Source organism: Numenius arquata, chromosome 2 (genome assembly GCF_964106895.1).
Source record: "Numenius arquata chromosome 2, bNumArq3.hap1.1, whole genome shotgun sequence".
Taxonomy (NCBI): domain Eukaryota; kingdom Metazoa; phylum Chordata; class Aves; order Charadriiformes; family Scolopacidae; genus Numenius; species Numenius arquata.
In genome coordinates, this window is record NC_133577.1 from 2,495,718 (window position 1) to 2,523,359 (window position 27,642).

Sequence of the window (27,642 nt, forward strand, 5' to 3'; positions counted from 1 at the left end):
TGCTGAGTACAGGGGCACAATCACCTCCCTACTTCTGCTGGTCACGCTATTTCTAATACAAGCCAGGACGCCGTTGGCTTTCTTGGCCACCTGGGCACACTGCTGGCTCGTATTCAGCTGCTTGTCAATTAGAATCCCCAGGTCTCTTTCTTCCAGGCAGCTTTCCAGCCACACTTCCCCAAGCCTGTAGCGCTGCTTGGGATTGTTGTGGCCCAAGTGCAGAACCTGGCACTTGCCCTTGTTGAAACTCACACCATTGATGTTGGCCCAATGATCCAATCTATCTAAGTGTCTCTGTAGAGCTTCCCTATCCTCCTGGGAATCAACACTCCTGCTTAACTTGGTGTCATCTGTGAACTTGCTGATGATACACCCTATGTCCTTGTCGAGATCATCAATAAAGACGTTAAACAGAAATGGTCCTAACACTGAGCCCTGAGGCACACCACTTGTGACCGGCCGCCAGCTGGATTTAAATCCATTGAGCACCACTCTTTGGGACCTTCCAGTCAGCCAGTGCTTGACCCAGCGGATCGTATGCTCATCCAGGCCGTGTGAAGCCAGTTTTTCCACGAGAATTGTATGGGGGACAGTATCGAATGCTTAAGATGAGTGACAATACATACTGTAATCGTTACACTGAAGAAATAAGTCCAATTTCCTACCTCCATCAAGACTCCTGGAAACACGTTTGCTTGAGGTGCGCTCGAAGTAGGGAGCAGGTCTGTCGATGAGGCTGCTCGCCTGGCGCGTCTGCGCCTGCGTACGCCCGCTGTAGCGGAACTTGGAACCCAAGGTTAGAAACTTTGCTTTCGGAGGCTGTTCTGGTGATACAAGTCTAAGAAGTAAACATGAGGAAAGTCAGTCAAAAAGGCTTTATTTTATGTGTTTAATGAGATACTTCAAAGCTAGTTACTGTGCTTCAGTTTTAGTTCACCGAGCAGGATTTGTGTATTCCAAGAAAGGATTCTACCAGAAGCTCTGAGAAGAACTTCTAAAACTGCACGTTAGTTATTGCTTGCAGTTGGAGCTGAAGTGATGCTGATAACCATCGCATTTTCCACAGTATGACTAAGCATCTGGGATCCTTCTCTTTTGGTGCTATCTTGGTTAAATAGTATTTTTTCTAGAAAGCTGAGGCTGTTATAGATCCACGTAGAACACTTCTCACATCTCTCTCCTCAGAATATTACTTATTGTAGAAACTATACATCCTACTTCCACTGTCTTTCCCATTTTCCAAGGTACCAATACGGCAGCTGCTGTTCCTCAGAGGCAGGGGATGGCATCTCAAAGCTGCACACAAGGCTGTTATCAAGTGAAAAAAGACTGAGATGGCTGGAGATTTGTGACCCAACAGTAAGAAGTTTAACAAGCCAGAAACAGACTCCAGTTTCTTTACAATGCCATTTAGAGATTTGTATAAGCTGATGCTTGCTGGATGTAAGGAGGGGGGAGAATAAAGCATATTGTGAAAAGGGAGAAAAAGAGATTCAGTTACAAGTGCTGTTACTGAGGGTATGGTGTTTTTTACTTAAGTGTTCGAGATAATGTCAGAAAGTCTAAGTAACAATGTGGCAGAATTTGCTATGAGGAATTCTGCTTTGTTCCACTAGTTTTTGACATCATCTGAGTTTGAAGAGACAGGTCCTCTGTACCTCCCTGAATTTCCTTAAGTATGAGATCTTCAAGCTCTTACTCATCTAATCCTCATCTGCAATGTTGGCTCCAGTGCCATCCTTGCCAATAGGATACAGCCATCGCTACGGGAACTCTTCTCAGTCTCAGCTTCTCTAGAAAGGTCCTTGATGTTGCTCCTTGGCTTAACGGAACGCTGCAAATACATGGCAGGGCAGCACTCCACGGCCCAATCTCCCTCTGTGTAAAACCATCAGACTATTACAGACAAAGCTTTTTGATTTGAGGATCTGCAAGGAACGAGAAACTCGCTGAACATCAGCTGCTTTCAAGCAGAATCAGCAACTCGGGATGGCACAGATGGGCAAGCAAGACTTAAAATTATGTTGACTTTGTTCTAGTCTTTTCAAGTATTTGTGCAGGGATTATCTGTATTGGTGGAATCCAACCCAACGTACGTTAAGACAGTATCCAGTGGTGGCTTCTGAAAACTGACAGTCACTCTAAAGATATTTCAGCAAAACTGAAGAATTCTCAGACACTTGGCAAAAAGAAGGGTGAGCAGGGTAGAAGGTTACCGTTGTCTCTAAGAGCGGATGTTTATGGTTTTATCAGCCAGAAGGCTCCAACCCCGCGTGCCCAAGATGCAGACACACGCACCTGAATCCCAACCTCATCCAACACGTTTTAAAGAAAACGGAATTCAAGAATAAAACCACAAGCATCTGGAGCTTCACTTTCCTTGCTTCTACAAAGCAGCCTTATGCAATCTCTGCGACGATGTATTTCTCCACATTATTTCCAAGAGAGAGCGTATTATGCATTAAGAGGAAGAAGGCCAAGAGGGTTTTTCCAAGGTTCTCTCTGTTCTTTTCCAGTCTTGGCAAGGCTACAGCATTAACTGCCATTTTTATCTTCCACCCTGCTGAGATAAACTTTTAATCTTTTAATGTGAAAAAAACAAGAGAGCTAATTACTTCCTGATTAAGGGCATTTGAATGGATTTTTTTGTATTACAAGATTAATTACATAAAATAACTGAAGACTGTGCTTTTACCATTTTCAGACATTCTGAGGAGACACTGGAGCAATCATGAAAATTTCAAATAAAGCCTCAGAAAGCAGAATTCTAAGCGGGTTTCTGCAGCCATTGGTTAAGATCCAGAGTTGCAGACTCAACTTACCTCAAGAGATTAATGTTGATAACATAGTCTGACTGGATTTCTTAAAGCAGGTTGTTGCTCTTTGGAAATGTTACTGGAATCCTATAAGGCTGAGCTGATACAAGTGAATCCACTGCCTTTTGGCTGTCATTTTCAATACAGTTCATTATGAATTTTTATAAACAACTTCATATACTGGCTGAATTTCCCATACATTATAAGAAGACGGACCTTAACGTAATTAAATTTGAGAAAAACGGAAACATTGCAAACACAAGGAATATTATAATGTTATATAGGGCACGCTTAGGGGTCTGGAAGCTAAAAATGTACATCAAGATTGAATACAATTTTCTGTGGTATCACACACAAGCTTTACCCATGCTCTGGAAGAGCAACAGCCTCTTGGACTGTAGCAATTGCTTTCTGCTTTTTATCTCTGAAGAAAAATAGAGCTGGATTTATTTTGCTGTTTTTAAATCAGGATGAGAGGTTCTGAGGATTTTCTGTTGGATGACATCAGCAGAGTATATGAATTTTACAGAATGCTTCAAGTATTTGTTACATAATTCTCATTATAATGTCATTCCTGGTTCAGAAAAGCCACTTCTGATTGGAATAAAATCCAATTATTTTTATTATGTCAGAATTTCTGTGGTAAATTTATCTAATATGTGTTAACGCTCCTGGAAACGTGTATTTGCAAATGGTAGTTCCCAGTTTAGGATTTTTGACTTCCATAAGACTTGTTTTTTTCCCTATTTAGGTCCATGTTATTACTGTAGAATTAGGAAACAGTTTCCCAGCAAAACAAACCACTGCATGAGTTATTTGAAGAGTGTTGATAAACTTTTCATGGCAGACAGAACTGCATGGTATTTGTGGTAATGGGCATCACCAGCCAAAGCACACTTTGAGTTTTAAAGAATAGAATGGTGGGCTATGTATCTTAATAAACCTAACCAGTGAATTACATCAAACATGAAAACAAACCTTGGATCGAGATTTAAAAAAGTAAGTGCTTCAAAATTAAGCATTTTGAGACCAACTGCGTATCTCAGCACAAATTCTAATACAGCTTTCAAGAATATTCTACATTCAATGAAAATTGGAATACTGAAGACCATCCAGGGAGAGAGTAATGAAGTAATGAACTGCTCAGGTCTCAAGTTCTCAAGTTCTTTGAAGGTCTCAGTCTAGCAAATATATTCAGCTCAGACTAGGTATGAAGAGACAGAATTGCATCTACCTTAAAACACAATTGCTTTTTTTAAAATAAAAAACCAGGCTGCTGAAGGAGAAAGCTTACCCTTTCACAGTAACTTAACCCTAGTTACTGTGCTCATTTGGAGCAAGAACCTCAGATTCAACGCCTATTCAATGCATAATGGATTCAACCTAAATCTGTGACTCGTGGCTTCTCCCTCTTGGAGTTTGTGCTATTCTAAAAATCAAATGACGATTTTTCAAATTCCTTTTCAATGGATGAAGTAGAAAGAGAAACAACTCTGTGGCTTACTGTTAAAGTGCTCCTTTACAAATATACCACAGTTTCAGTGACTAATTCAGAATTTTATATTTATCAGTTAGTGGGGAAAAAATGCATAGATAGTTGTTATTATTATATAAACAAATAGTAGTCTCTTTTTAAAGGGATTATCTGTTCTTTAAAGAATGACTGTGAACTTGGCTTATAAATAAGCAAAAATTCCGCTGTAATCATTTACACTCAGCATAATATTCTGCAAAGTGAAGTGAATGAAGATTACTGTCGAGTCCTGAGGGCTTCTTGTGGAGGAGAACAGTGGATTTCTAGATGGTGACTCCGAAGAGTTGATCCCTCAGAAAGTTTTACATATGATCACTAGTTTAGTTCCATACTCCGAAAGTCTAAATAAACCTGTTAATTGTACTTGAGACCTTCAGAATTGGTAATTTGGGGTCAACGACTGGTAGGGTGTCTTCTGTCTAAGAGGTGTTACTGGACTGAGGAATTAGGGGGGAAATGTCTCAACTTTCCTCTTATTTTTCCAAAGAAAGACCTGAGTGTACCTGGCAAAGTGGGGGAAGCAGAGAATTACCATTTACCTGAAGAAAGTATGGTGCTCCACACAAACCTTCCACAACCTTTTAGCAGCCCGGTGATTTGGCAGTTTGAACCCAATAGTGCTCTCAAACTGTTCCAGCTGGAAAGAATCCACAAATAAATTAACCCATTTCTTTAAGCCGGCTATTAACTCGCAGGCAGAGTTCAGATAGTTCCATTACTGTAACAAGCTGTAATTCTCCTCTCATAAAACATCTTAAGATATAAAAAAAAAAAAAAAAAAAAAAAAAAACCATCAGAATTTCCAGCCTTTTAATAAAATTATACTTGGCAGGCTTGTCATGATGGGTAATAATCACATTATCACTTCCTAGCTGTACTAATGACTCTTATGAGAAATCCAGTAATACTTTAGTGTTCCTTGCTGATTTTCTGACTAGCTGCCCAACGTATTTATTTTTAAATTCCATGAAGTAATTATACTGCAGGTTGTGCTGCATGCTTTCCTTGGATTTAATAAAAGTCCAAAATCCATACTGCAGTGTTAAGCTCACCTGAGCTGTTTCACTATATAATAGTATCTTAGCAAAAATATTACATTTATGCACCATCCCTGAGTGCAAGAACAATACATGTGTGTTCCAAAACTTACAAAACTACAATGTTTGTATTGTATTGTTGGTATTTAGACTTCTTTTTTGGTTTTATTTATTCACACAGTAAAAGCTACCTTAAACATTTTAAAATGTAATTTGAAAAAGCATTATAGTGTTTGACATTTTGGGGTTTTGTTGCAAAATTTCCAGTTATGTATTCAACTTGTAACCCCCACTCCTTCAGAAACTCCCACAAACTCATAATGGGATCTGAAAGCCTTTGGTTACACCCATACAACTAAATGTTGACATTTAGTGAACAATTATACCCAAAGAGGAAGAGAAGCTGGCTCTCCTCCAGGACTGCAAGACAGTAAGGACGTGGCCAGTGTTAACCAGCTTTCTTTGTAAAAAAAAAAGTTACAGGTTGGTATCTATTAACAAAAGAAAATAGATTTTCTTCTTGATTTACGTTTACTAATCAAGACAAGCGTCTAATACCATCAGTAGAACCTGAAGAGGAAAATAAAACCCTCTTAAGTTCCACTCAAATCCAACATAAGCCTGAGGAGGCATCTGGGAAAAAAAAATGAGGATGTTCTCTTGTTGCTGGATAGAAACGATCTCACAAAAGCAAGAAGACAGAAGGGTACTACTCACTTCTGCTGGCCTGACTTTGATGTAGAAATTACTTCGCTTATAGGAAATCTTCAGAATTTTTGGCCAGGCAAAGCGGTTGATTCGGAGTCTATCTTTGTAAATGAGCAGTCCATTAGCACACACACCCAGCATGATATCCACACCTTCAGAATCCTATCACGTACGAGACAATTTCATAAAAATCAGTTTAACAACATTCCAAACAAGTAATTACCACTGGCATACCTTGAGGGAATAATGCAACTGGGACTTGTTTCATATTTAAACCTGAGACCCTGACACCGAGATTCTTAAAGCAGAAATAGCCAAGTATATTCATTTCATAGGAAAGGCTTTGGACTCTAAGTAATGGCTTTGGCATTTATACGTCACTGCATATGCCACAGTTCTTCCAATATTCTGGCAACAGGGTCTGAGTCAACGACTTACAAGTAAGGAAAGGTATGGTGAGTGTGCTACCAATAATTTCAACAAATACTAAAAGAAGAAAAATTAAAAACAGGCCTTTCCAAATTAAAACAGCCAGTGGAAATCTGAACAAGTTGGTGATCATGGTGATCTTTTACAGTCAGTAATTTTACTATTTCAGTAAAGATATAGGGAGTAATGGGTAGTTGGCTGAAAAATATAATGATTTCCCAGCGCTAGCTGGGTTTCTTAGTATTCTCTTCCACTGACAACGTTTGATGCAAGTTTTACAGGCTACAAAATCAACCGCTTACTGATAGGGCTTTGATACACTCTAGAGCCCAATCTCATGTCCTCCCCAACAAGTCAACTACATCAAATGCCAACACTGTCATTAAAAAGTGGCTTCACTGTCCTAACTACCAGCTGCAAGCGGATCCTGGCAAACAGCGGTTCTAATGCTTGCGGGTACTTCACTACAGCAAAAGAAAGCTCCAATAAAACCCTAAAAAAATTTAAGTTCCTAAAAATACTACAGACTGAGTGAATTGCCATGCTGCGCTTGTATTAAAAAGTGAATAAATGATACATAGTTAATGTACATGAAAGAAAATTTAAGTATATTTCTTTCCAGTGCTTCTAACAGAACATAGGAAAAAGTCTATGGAAAATTGCAAAAACAAGTGCATATTGTTTCCATATGAAACAGAATTAAACAATGTTTCTCCAGTACTTAAAAGTCTTGGTTTTCTTTTCTAAATATAGGACTGACATGCTTACAATGCATTAATTTTCCTAATGATTTGAGATTCTGGATTTATGTGAGGGAATGGGAGAGGGTTGGTTAGTTGGTTTTCTGGGTTTTTAACTAAAAAAAAATCCTACTAGAAATGCAAATTTGATTTGAACTACCCAGAGGAGTGGTGACCCAAAACCCATCCTCCCCCAAGACCTCCTTCCCCCTCTGTTTTTAACTCTCATGGTATTTCAAAAGTAATTACATCTTCTTTTAGGCTGTACTTTATGGCCCCATGTCTCCTTGGCAGCAAAAATCTGACATTCAAAATGTATTTACCCGCTCTTATGTATAAAATATTATTTCTAAGCTGCACATGTGTCTATGCATTAAATAAACTTAGATTTAAAATAAATTCTAAGGAAGTTAGAGCTGTAAACTGAGTAATTTTTGTGACCAAGAGATAAAAGGTTTATATCTAAGAAATTAATTTTTTTTTTTAAGGTATGAAATTTTTAGAATTATCTATATATACTATGTTCTTTAATACTAAACATGCCTGTCCTGAAACAAAGCAAACCCAAACCAATCCCCAGTACCTTGGCGTGATGTAAATCCACTCCATACATGGAGAGTCTCTTAGCATTTTCTAGGAACTGGGAATCCGCCTGTGCTGGAGTCAAGCCCCTAAAACCATTGAATAAGCCTTGAGTTTATTGACAAAACAACTGAGAATCAAAACTAAGTGGAATCCTGGAATTCAGACACATAAAAAAAAGCTCAGTTTGTAAAGAATCAGTAGCATTTTTGCACTGAAGGAAAGTGTTCTTTCAGAGCATGTTATATTCCTTTAGTAGAGATTACCATCTTCACTCTTTCAAAATATGCTAGCTGTATGTTGCTTAAACTAATTCATAGGCTCAGATAAAACTATTTTCTCCAAAAATTCTCATCCGAGATCTTTGTGAAGCTACTACTTTCAAACTGAAATTTTTAAACACACGAAAGTGAGAGGTTCTAGTTATATAGCAAAAGATTTCCAATGTAATAATAGCTTCAGCTTTGCAGTTTTATGCATACCCTTAAGAGAATTGACACAAAGGTGACATGAGGGTTTAATTTAATCCCACTGTATCTGACACACCTGTGTGTTTTGTGCAGCTCAGCTACTTTCTCTTCCATTTCTTGGGTTTGATTGGGTGCAAACTGGAATTCGCTGATATAGTCCCCGCGGTGCTCCTCGGGGTCATGGTCCCCCAGCTCTGCCTGCAGTGTGTACGAGCCCAGCAGGGCGTGAGTCACAAATGAACATGGCAGGCGACCAGAAGCAATATCCTGACGAAGCTGTAGGCACAAGAAATATCTGCAAGACAAAGGAAAGGGGAGTAAAAAACAAACAAACAAAAATCAGAATAGAGAAAGTGTCACCAATGGCAAGTTTATGAGAGATATGGCAGAACCTCTCGATGCGACTACAGAATCATAGAATGGTCTGGGCTGGAGGGGACCTTAAAGATCATCCAGTTCCAACCCCCTGCCCTGGGCAGGATCATGTAAGATATATTTCAAAATTAGTCAATGCATTAATAATTTGTTATACCTTATATTATTTGAGCATTATTGCCACACAGTAAATTTCACTTCCATTTTAAAGAGTCAATACTACTTTCATAAGTAACCCAAAGAGCATGAAAAATTCTGATTTCCAGTACGAATGAATGAAAACCTGTATCTAGTTTGTAACACAAGCTGACTTCGGAACTCCTTCATTTCACCTTCCAGCTCACAGGTATCTAAGGTTTACAAATAAAAACCCTATGCATTTCCTTTGAAATTTCCCTTTGGCGTTCAAATTCTAAATTTTATATCCCTTGCAGTTCATGAAATAATCATGTCATGTAACACACAAAAAAGAGATCCTGTTTAGTACTGAACTCATAATTGCCTGCCTTAAACCAACAGGAACTTTTATGGTTCTATTTAACGCATATGTATAAAACTCTGTTTTCACCAACCTAGCCTCGATTATTGCTGAATTACCTTGGATCCCTTGAGCTTCACCTCTTAATATCGACACCCTCATTTGCTATATAATAAACCACTGACTTCTTTCAAATATGATCACTGGCATCTCACCCCCCGCCCAAATCATATCCCCACTTGTCATTAAATTCTTCATTCTCAGGTTTCCTCCTGAAGTTTTCACTTTGCCTTTTCAAACCCATTCCAAAAAGCAGTTGATATAAGAACACCTGTGGTGTTCAACAGTAAAAGCCAAACCTGTTACGGCATCCAGAAACCGAAGAAGAAATTTTATATGGCCTCCAAATTAGACTAACAGTAATTTTGAAGTTTAAAGTTAGGAACTAGGCATACCTAGTGATATCTTCAGTCAACTGCGAAGGATCAGGAGGATAAAATTTCACATTAAAGGTGAATATCCAGGGTAAACCTAAACATGAGAAACATCTGATTGTTCGTCTCAAACAAGTTGAAGCAAGCAAAGAAAGAATCTTATTGAAAAAGGTTAGGCAGCCATATCGGCACCGAAATCTTGAAGAAAGTTGTTTTCCCCTCTTTTTACAATATATTATTAAGAAGCAGAGGTTATTTCCATTCTCAGGTAGTAACTCATATACACATACAGTGAAAGATCAGCATGTTAAAAATTATTTTCAAAGGATGTTTTACAATAAGTTACGTAAATAACAGAGTAAGCTTTTAATTTGAAAGCCACCGTAATATATTAACGCTTTCAAGACATTCTGCATTCAAAGACAATTGCACTGAATTGGTGCTTATTTCCAGCTCCTGCAAGGCTGACAGTCTCCCCCTGCTTCAACCGACTGTTCGTTTGAGAGACTGTACAATAACTATGAACATGAGATGTCAAAATGAGCTCTACATTGCATACAACAAAGATAATATGTAAATTATTCATATTCATGCAGAATGCATGGAAGACAAAGTTGACAAAAAGACAAAGAAGCCATTCCTTCTTTAAAATATTTTTTTCCAACATAATAACTGTAGCTATTATTATCCGAAATAATAGCTTTAGAAACCATAATAGCAATGGTATTTTCTGTTTAAATTCTCATGTGTTAGAATTGTTAACACCAAATTCACTTTTTAAGGAAAAGTATTCTTAAACCTAGATTAATAATTCGATAAAACATAAATTATTGCCTTTTGTCATAGCTCTAGTTCTAAATAAATTTTTAAGATTTGAAAGCTGAAGTCACTCATCAATAATTAAAATATATTCTCAGATTGATACTCTACTGGTATTATAGCACTATGCGCAAGAGGAATGCACTCATTTGAAAGGATTAATAACTTGACAAGAGAGAGAACTTTTCAAACAGATTTTATTAACTACAATGCAGACATACGGATGTAATAGAAAATCCCAAAACAGGAGCCTAGGGAAATAATATAATAGTTTAGCTTCGCATGCTGCTTGAAAGCAAATGCACTTGAGCTTTACCACATCTGGCCAAACATAATGAAAGTAACACTACAATGGAGATCCACTAAAAATCATAAAGAAAGATAAGAAAATACATCAAAATATCATCAAAAGAATTACGTAGCCATTTTTGTCTATCTCTTGCCCCTTCTAACATAAATATTGTGGTGAAAGACTTAGAAAAATAATCTTTGGTAAAAAAAGGTAATCATTTTATAATGCTTGATAATGATGAATTTTGGACAGTAAACATTTTTAAAAAAACCTGTGCTCTGAAGATAAATCATGCTTTGAAAGAATGTGCATTTTAACAATAACAACAAAAAGACTGACATACTATTTCCAACACGATGCTAGAAAGGACTGCTGACATTTTTGTTTAAGGTTATTTTCTTTTAAAAAAACTTATTTTTAAATGTCACAGCTGTTAAAGGTGAAGAGGTGCTTTGTGTCAAAATTTCTAATGTCTTTCAACATTTCAAAAATCATTTCAGCTTTTCAGACACGGCTATTCATTGGAGCACTTCAATTTCTGCTTAAATGGGAACCTCCTTCTCCACCTGGCTGATAAGTCACTGGTTCCTTTTGAGAGTTCAGGGTTATAGCGTATCTTCATCTTAATGATAAGTTTGTTTACAAAATAAGGCAGGACTCGTTAAATGAACACACAGTACTGAATCAGATAAAATGTGCCTCATTGCATCACGTACTGCGACCCAGTGCAAGGCAGAATTAAGACAAAAATACCTTTAAAAATGTCTAAAACTCATTAATACATTTGAGTCCATTAGAGCTGCCTGGCAGAAAGGGACCTGGGGGTGTTGGTCGACTGTCGGCTGAACATGAGCCAGCGGTGTGCCCAGGTGGCCAAGAAGGCCAACACCATCCTGGCCTGTGTCGGGAACAGCGTGGTGAGTAGGACTCGGGAGGTGATGGTCCCCCTGGACTGGGCACTGGTGAGGCCCCACCTCGAGTAAAGTGTCCAGTTTTGGGCCCCTCACCACAAAAAAGACATTGAGGGGCTGGAGCGGGTCCAGAGAAGGGCAACGGAGCTGGTGAGGGGTCTGGAGCACAAGTCTCATGAGGAGAGGCTGAGGGAGCTGGGGGTGTTCAGCCTGGAGAAAAGGAGGCTGAGGGGAGACCTTCTCGCTCTCTACAACTCCCTGAAAGGAGGGTGTAGCCGGGGGGGGGGGGGGGGGTCGGTCTCTTCTCCCAAGGAACAGGCGATGGGACAAGAGGAAACGGCCTCAAGTTGCGCCAGGGGAGGTTCAGATTGGATATTAGGAAAAATTTTTACACTGAAAGGGTTATGAAGCCTTGGAATGGGCTGCCCAGGGCAGTGGCTGAGGCACCATCCCTGGACTTATTTAAAAGATGGGTTGACATAGCGCTTAGTGACATGGTTCAGTGATGGTTTTTATCAGAGTTAGGTTGATGGTTGGACAAGACGATCTTAAAGGTCCCTTCCAACCCAGACAATTCTGTGATTCCACGACTGAAGCAAGAAACAGGGTCAAGGGCTGCCCTTGCCAGGGGGCTGCTTGAGCCGCAGTGCGGGCAAAGTCACAGCGGTTCTGGAAACTGAGAGGGTGTTGGCTTTTTTAGCTCAATTGACCGCTTCTCTTTTTTTCCCCTTTTTCTTTCCCCATCCGTTGAGGTAGGTGGTGGAGCACGTTACCTGCCCCAGACCCAAGCAATCCCGAGGGACACTCTGCGTTACGTGAGCCCACTCTTGCGGGGACAGAGGGTCGCAGCCCCATCTCACAGACACCATTGTGATGTGGTTCTAGAGATAAAAGGCAGCGGGAAGGAGCGTGTCAGTGTGAAGCCTCGGAGGAGACTCTGTCGTCCTCAGCTCTTGCGGAAGCTTCACACTGACCGAGATCGGAGAGTCAGAGCCATTCCTGAACCTAGCGGAATCGGCAACAGATTAGGAACTAATAATCCTGAAGATTATTAGTGACTTCCTCTGTCTTCAAACTCACCCGCGGTCGTGGTAAATACTAACTTGGGTTATTGATACAAAGAACTAATGTTTGTCTAAGGCAGAGTTAAGTCATCCTGGATTTACAGAGCTGTAGTAAACCCTACAATGGCCACCAAAACCAGAATTTATTCCCTGGGGTATCTCTGCCGTTAGATCAAGGGGATTTTGTTCTACCTGGCGGGGACAGGCAGCGGTTTAACTTCATCCACCCTGGGGGAAGCTGGGCAGAGCTGAGGATGCCGCGTGTCTTGCTAAGATGAACTGATGTCTGGGCTCTCTCCTGAAGGAGATGGCTGTTGGCAAGACTGTGACCGGTTCACGGAAACGGGAGGCCCTCACAGACTTTGAGGCCAATCTCCTGGCTGCGTGGCAGAACCTGGAGCGGGTGTACCAAGAGGCACAGAGGTGCGTGAACCTGCTTGGGGATCTTGATGGAGAAGCTTTGTTCTGTTTTTGCCGGGGGGGCGATAAACTTCTCTGACGGAGGTAATAAAAGCAAAGGCTCTGGGAAGGCTTGTGAGACAAGTGTGCTAACTCCAGATGGTGTTTGTGCCTTGGTTTGGCACAAATTCCTGCCTCTGCTGGCCACAGAGGCTTGGGCTGCTGGTGGCCGCAGTTTGGGGTGAACGTAGGGACCAACTGTCAAGAATTTGCAGTTTGATGAAGCAATGAACAGCTTTACAAGGCCTTTAAAGGCCAGCCAAGAGCCTTTAATAAAGCAAGAGATGCAATCGCCTTCCTGCCCGGGTTTTAATCCAACGATATGGGGGGCTTTATCCCTTCAGATTGATCAAACGTGCTGCGAAGGAAAGACGTCGGGACTCTGAACGACGCAAAAGGGAAAAGGCCAAGCTGAGCCTGGAGACCTCTGTGGGAGAGCAGAAGAGAGGGACATCTGAGACTGGCTCTTCCAAGAGGATTAAAGAGATCGGGATATCTGGGAGCTCAAAATCGTCAAAGAGGAAGCGCAAATTCTCAGATGTGGACGAAAAATCGGTGGGCTTTTCCTCCATTTTTGAGGAGGAGGAAGGGGAGGAGGTATTTGAACCACCCACAATGTCTTTTGAGGAACACCTCACCTACGACCAGCCCCAGAAGAAGAAGAAGGCAGTCAAACCCTCTCTGTCAGCTGGGGAGGAAGACCAATGGCACAGCCCCTGTCTGCTGTGCCACCCCAGCCTCAACAGCTCCTGTGCCAGTCACCAAAGCCCCAGCCAAAAGCGCACAAAGGAGAAAAGGGCAGCGCAGGAGCCACCAGAGGCTCCTCAACCAAAGAGGGTAAGGTTTTGAAGGGTCTGCAAGTCGGGTGGCATCTGCTCCTCTCCATCCTCTGCCCTCTGGGCCTTCTTACTGTTCCCCCTGGACGTCCTGGCTGTGTAAATCCTTGACTGCTGAATCTTTTTGCTCAACTCCTGAAACACTGGGCTCTTCTAAAAGTGTTTGTATAATCTTAGCAGCCTTTTACGATGCTGAAAAAGAGCCTCCTATCCATGTCATGGGTATGTGACGTGCATGCACATCGTCTCCTTCCAGATACTTTTAGATGCCGACATAAAGCTCCCAGACATCCCTCTGCCACCCATCCAGGCCAGCTGCAGCCCCCTTCCCGCTGTTGAGGCCATTACCTGCTCCCACAAGAAAAGCAGAGGTATGTCGGGCTGGCAAATCGGTCTCAAATGGGCTGCAGCCACTCTTTGTGGGAGGCAGTGCATGGTGGCTGGGTTCCAATCTTTCTGTTGGGGGCCGGTGTCCCGACTCTTGGTGCCCAGAGACCGGGTTTCAGCCAGGCGGTGCCTTCTCTCCCACGTGCTCTCGCAGAAATGAGGAGGCTCAGGCTTTGGCCTTGCCCTTCCTAAACCTGGCTGGGGGTCTCTTAGAGAAGCCTTGGCCCTTGAGGTTGCTTCTGGGGGACTCTCCTTTGTGTCTCCTGTGCCATTCCTCAGGCTGGGCTCCTCTTTGCTCGGTTCCCTTCTTACACCAAGTCGTCCACTTTACAGCAGTGGCCTCGCCAGCTGAAGAGACCGAAGGGGGTTTCACAGGCCGCCGGCTCAATTCAAAGACGCCGGTGTTTTCAGGCTCTAAACCTGCCCAAAGAGTCCCACAGACGATGACGCCTTCTCAGCAAAGCGTCCCAGACCTCAACAAAAACGTTGACGGTAAGTACCTTTCCTCAAGCACTGGAAACGGTGGTAAATGGAGCCCTGCGCAGGCACCGGTGCTCTTGGAGAGACTGGTGCCTGATCACCCACCAGAGCTATGGCACCCACCGTTCCTTTCTCCTTCCCCTCCTCTTGTGCAGCGCCTGCATCTAAGCAATGTTTCCCTTTGGCCTCCTACAGGTCGAGTGGCCAAAATCGTGTTTCTGGACTCTCCGCCAAAGGCCCCTCGGGACATAGGAAGGAGACCAGAGACATCTGGGACTGGAGGAGCTCTTCTGCCAGAGAAGACCATGTGAGTGTTTCTCAAGGAGTGCTTGATCCTCAGGGCCTCTTCTCCTCTGGACTCCCCGCAGCATCCCCCTGAAGCTCCATGTCCTGACAGCAATGGACACTGTGTCCCCGAGAGGCCCTTTCCCAGGGAAACCTCTAACTGTAATGGCCTCTGTCTCCCTGGGAAGCCTGGACACCCTGGTCCCTCCTGCTTCCATGTGGTCTCAGCCATGCTGATGTTAACAAACATGCCTTCTACCTGAAGAATTGCATCAAACCACAGCAAATCCTTTCCTGAAATGTCTGTCCCCTCTCCCTTTCAGAATAAAACCAGTCCTGTGCTCATCTACTGAAAGCCACCCTCAAGTGACCGAGGAGAAGTGCTGTGGTGGGCCCAGCACCAGCAGGGGCCGTCCTGTCCCATCTTTGGGCAGGACCATATTCTCCTCCTGGTTCCCCGAGCCCAAGAAACCACCAGTGAAGAGTAAGTACAAACCCCAGAACGTCCCTGCGTCGCCCTGAGCCTCCTCCTTCACAAACACACGAATCTGCTGCTTCTCCCGGCTCTGCAGGAGAAGGGATGTTGGTGGCCTCCCTCCTCTCCCGAAGGAGAGGCTAAAGGCTGTTCCAACGCGTACGCCTGCCTTGCGTCTGCTCTGCCTGGGCTGCAGCTTGGAACTGCTCTCTGCTCCCCTCCTCTGTGCCTGCTGCTTTCATGCGAGGGGGGTGGCGTTGATTTGTGTTTTCTTTTTCTTTCTCTCTTGCAGAAACTGCGCCCTTGATGGCCAAGTCTATTCGAGACTTCAAAAAGAAGTTTTGTAGGAGATAAGTTTGTAGTGAAGACCTGGGACTTTCTCTCCCACGGAATGGGAAGCCTTGGCACCGGTGGAGAGAGGAAGATCCCGGGACTATTTATTAGTTTTACTCTCTTAATAAATTATAAAGCCTTTTTCATTCATATTTTCTTCATCATCAGTCTCGCCCTCATTCAAGGCACATCCCCCCTAACAGCAGTGCTGGGGGCAGTACCCACACCCGAAGTGCGGCTCCAGGATCAATTAAGGGGCAGTTGAGCAGCGCCCAAGATTGGTCTCGGGCCTCAGCCCGACCCTTTGCTCAAGGCTCCTCTGGGGCCTCAACACGACGCCAGACTCCCCTTCCCTCCCCTCTGCCCCTGCCCCAAGGACAGAGGGCAAATAAAGGGTGGCACCACGCTCAGCACAAGAGAACACATTGTCACCTAATTAAAAAGACAGCACAATTAAACACAGCAAAACTGCAAGAGCAAGGAGCCCTTATTTGACAGCACAACACACACTGAAATGCTGCACGGGAACATGAAAGCACCTGGGACTGGAGCAAACTTACAGCACAGCAGAGTCTGAGGACACTTCTCCAGGACCTTCCAAAGGCGGCAAGAACAGACCAAACAAACACCAGAGAGGTGTTCAGAATGGTTGGAAAGAAAGACAAGGAGGGAAAGAAGGACAAGGAGGAAAAGAAAGAAAGCACCCCCAGAAAGCAGCAGCCTACAGGGGTTTTGTGGAGCCCTCCCGGGAGGGCCCCTCCCAGAAAGGTTGTCCCGCTCAGGGTGCACCCACAGCTCCACGGGGCTGAGCTTTGGCCACCGCAGGACCAGCAGCCGCTTCTCCAGAGCTGCCACCACAAGCAGCCTCCGCTATAGACACCTTTGCCAGCCAGCCAAAGCCTAGGGCAGCCAATATGGCCTCCAGCAGGAGAAGCTCTCCCCTTTCCTTCCCAGTCGGTGGGACCTCTGAGCGCAGAGACCCTGGCTCCCTGGGCACCCGGCCTGGCTCTACCCAGCAACGTCCTCTGCCGGCACCACCTCTGGGCAAGTTCCCTTTGGAGTGCAGACCACCAAGGTTTTTCTATATAGGCCTGAGAGGAGAGTGGACACAGGTAGGAGAGGTGAGAAAGACTTTTTTCTTGCCTTGTCCTTTTGAAACATTTATCAGGAATGGGAAGGAATAAGATTTGCCCTGAGTCGTGTACAACTCCATACTGCGTTGCTGAAAGGTGTCAAGTATTAATATTGTCTGGGCTTGAAAACCAGGCTGCTGGAACAGGACTGCATGAGTAGAACTTTGGACGCCGCTCCAACGGTTTGGAAATGGTCTCCAGCAGAGAGGACACAAAACTCCCTGTAGGACTGGAGTATCGACCTGCTGGAGGGTAGAAAGGCTCTGCAGAGGGATCTGGACATGCTGGATGGATGGACCGAGGCCAATGGGATGAGGTTCAACAAGGCCAAGTGCTGAGTCCTGCACTTGGGTCACACCAACCCCACGCAGCGCTACAGCCTTGGGGCAGAGTGGCTGGAGCTGCCCGGCAGAAAAGGACCTGGGGTGTTGGTCGACTGTCGGCTGAACATGAGCCAGCGGTGTGCCCAGGTGGCCAAGAAGGCCAAAACCATCCTGGCCTGTCTCAGGAACAGCATGGTGAGTAGGACTGGGGTAGTGACCATCCCCCTGGACTGGGCACTGGTGAGGCCCCACCTCGAGTAAAGTGTCCAGTTTTGGGCCCCTCACCACAAAAAAGACATTGAGGGGCTGGAGCGGGTCCAGAGAAGGGCAACGGAGCTGGTGAGGGGTCTGGAGCACAAGTCTTGTGAGGAGAGGCTGAGGGAGCTGGGGGTGTTCAGCCTGGAGAAAAGGAGGCTGAGGGGAGACCTTCTCGCTCTCTACAACTCCCTGAAAGGAGGGTGTAGCCAGGGGCGGTCGGTCTCTGCTCCCAAGGAACAGGCGATGGGATAAGAGGAAATGGCCTCAAGTTGCCCCAGAGGAGGTTCAGATTGGGTATTAGGAACAATTTTGACACGGAAAGGGTTATGAAGCCTTGGAATGGGCTGCCCAGGGCAGTGGTTGAGGCACCATCCCTGGACTTATTTAAAAGATGGGTTGACATAGCGCTTAGGGACATGGTTCAGTGATGGTTTTTATCAGAGTTGGGTTGATGGTTGGACAAGACGATCTTAAAGGTCCCTTCCAACCCAGACAATTCTATGATTCTATGTAGCATGAACAGACAGAATAAAAATTGGGATTAGTCCACATCCATCATTTATCTCCCCAGGAATTAGAATTGTCTAATGAAAAGCTGCTGATATTGATTAAGCCAAACCGATGAAGAGAAGTAATTGGGCCAAATTCCCTATGCAAAAATTGTTTAGGGAGGGCTGCCACGTTAACAGGACTGTGGGATGGGGAGAGATGGATGAACTGAACCAGTCGTCTAGTTTTCCTGGAATGAAGCAATGTTTCCTGGTCTGAAGCAATTTTTCCTGGTCTAAAATTGCAGTTCAACTTGTCACAGCTGAATTCCCACTAACCTAGTTCTCTTTCTTGTCAGCATTTCTGCTTCTAGAAAGTGCTATAGCCAGTAGACCTACACAGTGTTTGAGGAAAAATATAAATAAATCTATATTCTTTATAGAAAGCTAAAAAAAATAGCATAAATGCTCAGTATCTACACTATGTGAAAAATTTCAATGTCTGCTCATACTAATTCCCATGGTTAATACATAGAAAAATGTTTTAGTTGACTTTCTAGTAAATATTTCTGGACAGTTGCTGACCTTAAATTTTGCCCGATTACTGAAAGCACATTTATCCCCTGAATATAGACTAACAAGTATATTACAATGCACATAGTCTATATTTATACTTCTCACTACAACATACTGTTTATAGCCACATAATGGGGGCATACAAACATAATTGTCTTCACACAATAACACGCACTATTTCTGGTGCTTTGAATTGGCGTCCAAGGCAAAAATAAATAAATAAATCTGATATTTAGAATGATATTTAGCATTCTGTCCCTGATAAGGCTCTCTGTTTTGATGTTTAATGGTATGGGCTATAGAAATGTCAACATTTTTTCTAGCCAGCTTGTTACCTCAAAAATGCTTCTGTGGCAACTTTAGGCACATTCTTAGAGAAGAAGAATGCAATATAACTAACCAGCTAGCAGCATACAATTAACGTGATTCAACCCATTCAAACTGGGAAACCAGTGAGGGTTGGTTTTGGTTTTTTTTTCCAGTAAAGGCTTTTTCTGGCTTTTACTGATGATACCTCCCTGTCTCAGCTAACTTTTTTTTTGGTTCTGTGCAACTAGGATGGATACACTGCTCACAGACAGCTGAAAAAAAGCCCTGTAAAATGAAGAAAATTACTTCTTCTTTGATTTTGCTTAGGTTATCCTCAAGAATATTAAAGAAATAATATCTATATCCAGTCCATGTTTTCAAAAACACATAAAAAACACTCCAGAGTCCAGCCAGCCCTAGATGGACTAACAAGATAAACTTGGACATCTCCAAACTGCAAAATCTTTCTTTATCATTAGTAGACATACCCTTTCTGCAGGACAACCCTTCCCTTATTTCTCTTATATTATTTCTCTGCTTATTTCTCTTCACCAACTAAAATCTAGACTCTAGTGCAATTAACTTAGATCAAAATCAGCTACAATTTTTACAGATATGTATTTAATTAAAGGAGATGGATATAAAATAAAGTAACCACTGTATTTTGATGTCTGAGCTTAACTGTGGTTTGATAGCATTAAAATCAGAAAGAACATTTAAAATGCATGCCTATTCCTTAATTAATTTTAACTTCCCTTAGCACTTTAAATGAAGACTTTAAATTTCATATATATTTTAGTACCCTGTGTTGTGCTGCACAATTCTAAACTCGTGCTATATTATTCTCACATAATTGAATTTATCACCATTTGGCCTAGTGTGTAATTTGTAAATGTACTTATTTAACCATATCATTACCTTTCCATATCATTCTCTTTCCTGAGCACTTAAGATGCTTAGACTGCATTGCAGAATATACCATAGAACCAATGCCAAAAATCCATTTCAATTCCACAGCATTCCCAGAACTACTTTTTTGGCTACGTATGTCTCTAGCACAAGGCAAATATCCCATCTGGCTGGTTTTATGTTCCCAAATCTGAATGGCTGGGTGCCCATAAACAAAAGGATGTTGAGAACAAGGTTTAACAAGAACAAGGAGCAAGGTTTAAAGTTGTAGCCCAAGATTTGCCACCAGCTGAAATTGTACTATTTCATCTGTTCAAATCTACTTCCGTAGAATTACAGAGGATTTCCCTCAACCCCCTCAAAAATTAAACTGAATCAAGGAAGAAGCAAATTAAGTTATCTGTCTTCACTCCTTCAGTTAATCACTCCTTTCAGAAAATAAAGTGACTTTTCTATCACCATAACCATTATATTTTTTGATGCCAGTGGCCATAGTTTCGTTCAACCCTTGACTGCTGACATTTAGTATCTACATAAAACACAACTCATGCCCTTTACAGCCCATGGCAAAAAACAGGCACCTGTATAGGCTGGTTTGGTTCCCCTCTCAGGCACCCACTCACCTCCTGAAAGTGCCTGTTCCTTCAGAAAACAAGTGCAATTACCTTAGGTAGACACAGGTAACCTACATTAGATCGGATTAATCATATTCCAGGTACAGTGATGATCTTCTAGAATCTGTCTGGCTAAAAAAACGTGTCTCTTGACAATTTCACAGCTAACTTCAATAGCAAAACCAGGTAAATGTATCTTTTATCAGGTGAGAATGCACGGAAAAACACCCGTACACCATGTATTCTGCCCTTAGAACACTCAAATCCTCCCCATTTCTTGGAAGAAAACAAGACAGGATATGAGATAGAGAAGTTTCTCTATTTTATCATAGAATTTTATTTTTGTAATAAAAATACTACTAATAATATAGTAAAAATAATGTAACTACAAAATAATTATTTATTTTGTAATAAAAATACTAATCTAGAATAATCCAATATTCTAGATTATTCTAAAATCTAGAATAAATAGAAAAAATTCTAAGTAAGACTAGAAATAGGTTTAATTGAAATGACATTACCTTGAATTTAAGCAACTATTTCACATAGCATGGAAATTAAGTATCTATTTGGAAAAGTATAAATTATATCCACATCAAAACCAGGATATATCCCAAAAATAGTTTCAAAACTTGTGAGAAGGTCTGTAACTCAGTTTCATATACTTCCGTTACACAAACACCAAGAGCAAATAATTGGGGTTCCCAAAACTGATGGTTTACATATTCACATCTCTAATCTTTACCCATGATATAACTGTGAACGTTTGAATTGCAGCCAAAAGATTGGTCTTCAGCTGCAATTAACTACGTTGAAACCAAGTTTATTCAGTTTACTCATTCAACCTTGTTACACTGAGAATGAGAGTAATGGAAATACTCACAGACAAAACGGAGCGGAGCATCATGTGTTCTATACAAACTGCACGTACAACTTCTCACACGGATAAATTATCAAATGAAATTTTATATGAGTGTGAACCACCACACTCTGGTGGGATTTTACCATTACTATATCCAGGCCAAAATTCTCCATTTTGCAAAAGCCTGAATCCACTTCATAGAATCATAGAATGGTTCGAGTTGGAAGGGACCTTAAAGATCATCCAGTTCCAACCCCTTGCCATGGGCAGGGACACCTCCCACCAGACCAGGTTGCTCAAAGCCCCATCCAGCCTGGCCTTAAACACCTCCAGGGATGGGGCATCCACAACTTCCCTGGGCAACCTGTTCCAGTGTCTCACCACCCTCACAGGAAAGAATTTCCTCCTAATATCTAATCTAAATCTCCCCTCTTCCAATTTAAAACCGTTATCCCTTGTCCTGTCACTACATCTCCTGACAGAGAGTCCCTCTCTGGCTCTTGTGTCACATGCGTCTTCATGTGTCACAATTTTTAAGAAGATAGTGACAGAAGTGTGATTACCCACCTGTCCTTGATTGAATTAGTTACAGTTTTTAACACATGCCAGTGGATATCCAATTACATGTGTTAAAAAAACCTTAAGAATTAATTTTCCTGAAGAGATCAGGCTGGCTGAAAGCAAACAAGCTTTTTGCCACCTTCCTAGCAGCCTTGAGAATAGAGCCAGGAATTTGTGGATCAAGTTCATTAGGTCTAGTTTGCTTATACAAGAGGATGTTAGATCAAAAAAATAGTTTCCAAGGAAGCTTCTGTAACTTTCATTTCTTTACTGAAAATATAAACCACAACTTCCTAGTAAGGGATTTCATCAATTGGGAAAGGTGTAAAGGAAACAGAATGAACACCATGGTGATTTCTGAAAAAATGTGAGCGTTGCCTTAAAAGAGGAAGTTCGCAACAGGAAAGAAACCACCGCACTGCTGTTCTTAATTACAAGTGCTCCCACTGATTCAACATCCCCCCAAAAAACTCAAAGTCACTTTCTTAAATAACTTCAATTCTTGTTGTGTGGGAAGTATAGACAATGTAAATCTTAGCACCATCACCATCTCCTCCCCACTTACATTTACTATCGGGCACTACCAAAATAAAGTTTCTATCAAAAACAAAACAACAACAAAACCCTGCATTGGCCACAAATGAGTAAAGCAATGAGAAGAACGGCAGTAAGGGCAAGGGCTGTCTGCTTATTTTGTGACGTGTAGACTCAGGAAGAGTATCTCGGCTCCTAAACTTACCTCTCCATTCACTCCCCTATCTGCTACAAAAGCCACCTGGCTAGTGAAGAGCTTTGACAGGGCTTTATGCAAACAGAGTAAAATAAATTACTCATCGTCTAATGAGTATAGGAAGCAGACTTTTCACACAGATTCAGTCTAAAAAACACCGTAGAGAGACGTTCCAAGATTATGCTCTCTATTCCATTTCCGTTCTAGAAATGACGGACACATCAAAAAAGCCAATGCTGGACTGATCAGTATTGAATATACATTTTCTGTATGACATATTGATTCTCTTTTCATAGTTTCATATTCTTTTGGTGAATCTTTGAAGTTAGGCATTCCCATAGCAACAACCACGACCAGCTTTGCAAGATGCCATTCTCCATCCCATAAGCCAAATATCAGCATAAAGTTGAAAAACTTCTACGGTTTCGGGATGAAAAAAGATCAACTATTAGTCACATACAACACAGGAAAATCTGGGGACAGAAGCCAGTATAATGATTAACTCCTACAGCACAGGGCTGAGTGATTCCTTCTCTCCTTCTTGGACAGTGGACAGAATTAGAAGCTTTGCTTTCTCTTCTAAGGCTGAATACATCATTATCAGATACAAAATATTTTAATGCTGCAAGTATACAATTTAGTCAACATTCAGGCTACTAAGTTTATGAAGACTATTTCTGTGAGGAAATAAAAGGAGCATAACATCTGAATACAGAAGTACTTACTTCGAATTTGTCTTTTAATTTCCTTTGAAGAATCTAGCCAGTTCTGAAAAAAGAAAAACCACAACCAGCATTTAAAATCACTGCAGACTGAAGATGGTGAAGTAATTTCATAGTGCAGTTAAAGTTTGTATTGTTCAGACATATGTTCTATTTTAAAATAACCCTGAGGACTGTAAGATTGAACTTGTGATTTGCCAGCACATCTCCCCAGCCACGCATGTAAACGAAACTGCGCAATGCCACTGCCTTCCTGGTAGTCTTATTACTTTATTTACGCCTTCTAATATTAAAAATGGATAGTCTCACAGTGGAGGTGGTCTAGCAAATTACATTTGACAAATGCAATTTTCCTTCATATTCCGTTTATTGACATAAGAAACTTTTCAGGAATGGCTATGGAATCTCTCCCGTCTGTGCTTACGCACCCATATAGAGCCGCTTAAGACGGTATTTCTCTTGAACTCCAGAGACTTCTTATTCCTCTCATTTGTCTTAATGTTCTGATAACATTCCAAGAAGAATCATAGAATGATTTGGGTTGGAAGGGACCTTAAAGATCATCCAGTTCCAACCCCCTGCCATGGGCAGGGACACCTCCCACCAGACCAGGTTGCTCCAAGCCCCATACAGCCTGGCCTTGAACCCCTCCAGGGATGGGGCAGCCACAGCTTCTCTGGGCAACCTGTTCCAGTGTCTCACCACCCTCACAGCAAAGAATTTCTTCCTAATGTCTCATCTAAATCTCCCCTCTTTCAGTTTAAAGTGATTACCCCTTGTCCTATTGCTACACTTCCTGACAAAGAGTCCCTCTCCAGCTCTCCCATAGACTCCCTTCAGATACTGGAAGACTGCTATAAGGTCCATGCACACCACCAGCCTGCCAGCAGGACTTGGCGTGTTTCAAAGACAGAGACATGCAAAGTAGGGAAAAATTAGCAACTGACTTAGAATCACAGAATTGCCTGGGTTGGAAGGGACCTTTCAGATCATCGAGTCCAATCAAACCCATCACTAACCCATGTCCCTCAGCACCACGTCTGCCCAGCTTTTAAATCCCTCCAGGGATGGTGACTCCACCACTTCCCTGGGCACTTCCCTGACTTGTAAGGTGGTCAAGGCCAACATTTGCATTTCCCCAAACCACTGCACATATTTGCAGCTTTAAAGTCACAGGGGACCTCTGTGCCAGCACAAATGCTGCTGAAGGCATATCTCTACCAACATTTCTTGCCTAATTTAGCCAAGTAGTGGATAATGGGGTAATGTGACTCTATGGTATCAAACTGCAGATGCAACAACTGTTTTCCAATACTATATCCCTTGGACTTTATTACAGACTTTTCCGTCCAAAGTCAAATTTATTTCCACGAGACAAAACACGCCAGGCTACAGCTTTACGGGTCCATATGGATCAGGAGGATGTGGACCTGTATGTTTTCGCACTACTGCAAATCCTTAATATAGATCACCTCTGTTGCTAAAGGATGGGGCTTCTATGAGTACAACCCAAACCACTAAATTCCCTGTTATAAATGACCTTGATCAAAGCCGATTTCATCACAAATGCAGCATGTATATATTAGACAAATATTGATTATAAATTAAATGCAAAACCCCCTTCTTATCATTTTTATAGATGTAATTTTAAAAAAAGAGAATAATTTCACATTTCTTGCTTTAAAAAGTCTGCAACTTCTACATTTCACAGCTACTATAACTGCTGCAAAGGAAGAGATATAAAAAACACTCCTCAAAAAAATCTGGATACCATTTATTCTGCTTGAGTCAGAAAAATTGCTTTCTATTGGAAGAGCCTTGACATGAAAAGGCCTTGGAAGACAACAGAAGCCTTCAAATAGCTTTAACCGAGACTCACTTCAGCTACAGTTATCATCCTAGGCTTTCAGTTTGGGAATGAATTCCATTCCAAAATCATACACAGCCATTTCTTCCAATTACAGAGATAACTACAAGTAGCTTAAACTCTTAAATACTAGATGAAGTATAGTATAAAGTAAATACGTATAGAATATACTTGGTGTAATGACAGCAGAAAACTAGGATTCGTGAGTGTATGTTACTTTCAGTGCTTTTTCTTTTATCATTATGAAGTAAGAGAAAAGAACATACAATACAGAATAAGCTGCAGGATGAGGAGAATAATCCTTTCTTTACAGAAGTTACACGGTTCATTTTCTTATTTGCCAAACCTGGAGTAAGCGTATTGGGAGCAGAATTTGCCACTAACTTTCATTACTGCTCTGTCAAATAAAATCAGATGCTTATATTCCATTTACGTGTACAATTACAGGGGTTTTGTTGCATCTGTGCCTTTTGTTATGGATAAAACAAACACTATGGAAAGAATCAACCCTGAAATAGACCTCTTAATGCAGAATACACAGGTCTGTCTTTCAAAACAAAAGACAAAGTGTATACACGCTACTTTGCCCCAGGAGGCAGAAATCTATTGGTTTAATTTGTGAATGATAAGGTTATAGATGAGACAAAGTAAGGAATTGTCTAAGAAAACAAAATGTTCTCTACCAGTACAAAAGTATTTGGTACAAATCCAGAAAAGCAGCATTTCCAGCTGGTGCCCAGAACATAAGAGCAGGAGCTTTCTAACACTTCTGCAGGCCAATTACAGCGTCAATGGGGCCTTCATGAATTTTTGAGGGTGTAATGCAACGGAATCACTAACTAAACTTTAGACCAATTTGCAAAACAACGAAAGAAATCATTAATGAGTAATTTGACCTAAATAGTTTTAAAATGTGTATTACAGCTAACAAAAATCGGTCTGATTTGAAGACATAGCTTCTCTCCCAGCTGCACAGAACAGCCATAGAGAGAAGTTAATGGGACTCCTCCTCCGATGGTACCCCGACGGGGCGTTAGGGAGCAGCGCTAATTGAGAAGTGCCTGGCATTCAGCTCCCACACCCCACAGCTGCCGTCGAGTTCAACAGCTGGCTCATAAATGGGTGGCTGTGATTAGCGCGCAAGAATGAGAAAAACACATCATTCAGCATTTAGTAGCGACTGGCCTGGAGGTCAGAGATTTCTGGCGTCTTAATCTGAAGAGGTAACAGTCATAACAGGAGAAGAAATGCACCAGAAAGAAGCGGTACTGACATGAAAAAAGAATTCAAACTTACTACAGAGGGGAACAAAAGAGAAGGCCCTAAACCCAGTAAAAGTCCCAAGTCCACAAGCTTTCTTTGGCAGCTATTGCTGAAGAAAACTGATCAGCCCCCTACGCTTCCACCTATTAATTAAATCAAAAATTAAAATGTTTTTTTTTTTTTTCTTTTTTTAAAACAATGAAAAAAAGTTGAGATACTTAAATATCCTAAGACAGAAGCATTCATTAAAACCATACCACAAATATTTACCATACTGGAAACAATTTAAATGATCTTCATCCATGTATTAAAAAAAATCCCTTTGATAACAAAAATGAGTGCTCCAGTCTTACAGAACACATCCTGTGTAGCTATACAATTTCAAATTTACAGCAAATATAAAATATTCAAGTAAAAATACATCAAGCCCATTTTTCATATGGAGATCCTTAATACAGAGGGATTGAGTAATTTGCTCAATGCTGCACAGAAAGCCTCGCACCAAAGCAAATAACTCTAGGAAACAACTGTATTTGAATGGAAGTTGTGAGAAATTCAGATTTATTCCGATCATTAAATTAGAGTTCATTTCAAACTAGTGAGATGAGAAAAAAACAGAAAAACAGAAACATAACAGAAAAAAGCTTCTAGACTAAGTATAGCACTCATGTAATGATGTTTCCTGCTACAAATACAGAGATTGTAAGACATTTTTTCCACTTCAATTTGTAATTGCAAATAAAGGCACAAATCCAGGTTGGGTGGAGAATGGCTGGAGAGTAGCCCTGAGGAGAAGGACTTGGGAGCGCTCGTGGATGAGAAGCTCGACACGAGCCGGCAGTGCGTGCTCTCAGCCCAGAAAGCCACCCGCATCCTGAGCTGCATCAAGAGAAGCGTGGCCAGCAGGGCGAGAGAGGTGATTCTACCCCTCTACTCTGCTCTGGTGAGACTCCACCTGGAGTACTGTGTCCAGCTCTGAAGTCCTCAACATATGAAGGATGTGGAGCTGTTGGAACGGGTCCAGCGGAGGGCCACTAAAATGATCAGAGGGATGGAGCACCTCTGCTATGAAGACAGGCTGAG

The 27,642-nt window shown here is 41.9% G+C and overlaps 2 protein-coding genes across 3 annotated transcripts in view; one reads left to right on the forward strand and one right to left on the reverse strand.

Annotated features, from left to right (window-relative positions):
* The window catches only part of EPB41L2 (erythrocyte membrane protein band 4.1 like 2), a 111,276-nt gene that overhangs the window by 27,003 nt on the left and 56,631 nt on the right, over window positions 1-27,642 (reverse strand). For both annotated transcript variants that reach the window (XM_074144631.1, XM_074144633.1), the window contains 7 exons: window positions 23,433-23,475; window positions 9,625-9,700; window positions 8,393-8,611; window positions 7,848-7,935; window positions 6,105-6,257; window positions 4,890-4,987; window positions 666-838 (listed from right to left, as the gene is read on the reverse strand). In XM_074144631.1, coding sequence (XP_074000732.1) covers window positions 666-838; window positions 4,890-4,987; window positions 6,105-6,257; window positions 7,848-7,935; window positions 8,393-8,611; window positions 9,625-9,700; window positions 23,433-23,475 — 850 coding nt within the window. The remainder of the gene's footprint in view (window positions 1-665; window positions 839-4,889; window positions 4,988-6,104; window positions 6,258-7,847; window positions 7,936-8,392; window positions 8,612-9,624; window positions 9,701-23,432; window positions 23,476-27,642) is intronic.
* On the forward strand, window positions 12,997-15,958 carry LOC141462605 (elongin-A-like). Its single transcript, XM_074144566.1, has 6 exons — window positions 12,997-13,112; window positions 13,493-13,985; window positions 14,241-14,355; window positions 14,705-14,863; window positions 15,047-15,158; window positions 15,904-15,958. Exons 1-6 carry the CDS (start codon window positions 12,997-12,999, stop codon window positions 15,956-15,958), a joined length of 1,050 nt encoding a protein of 349 aa, XP_074000667.1.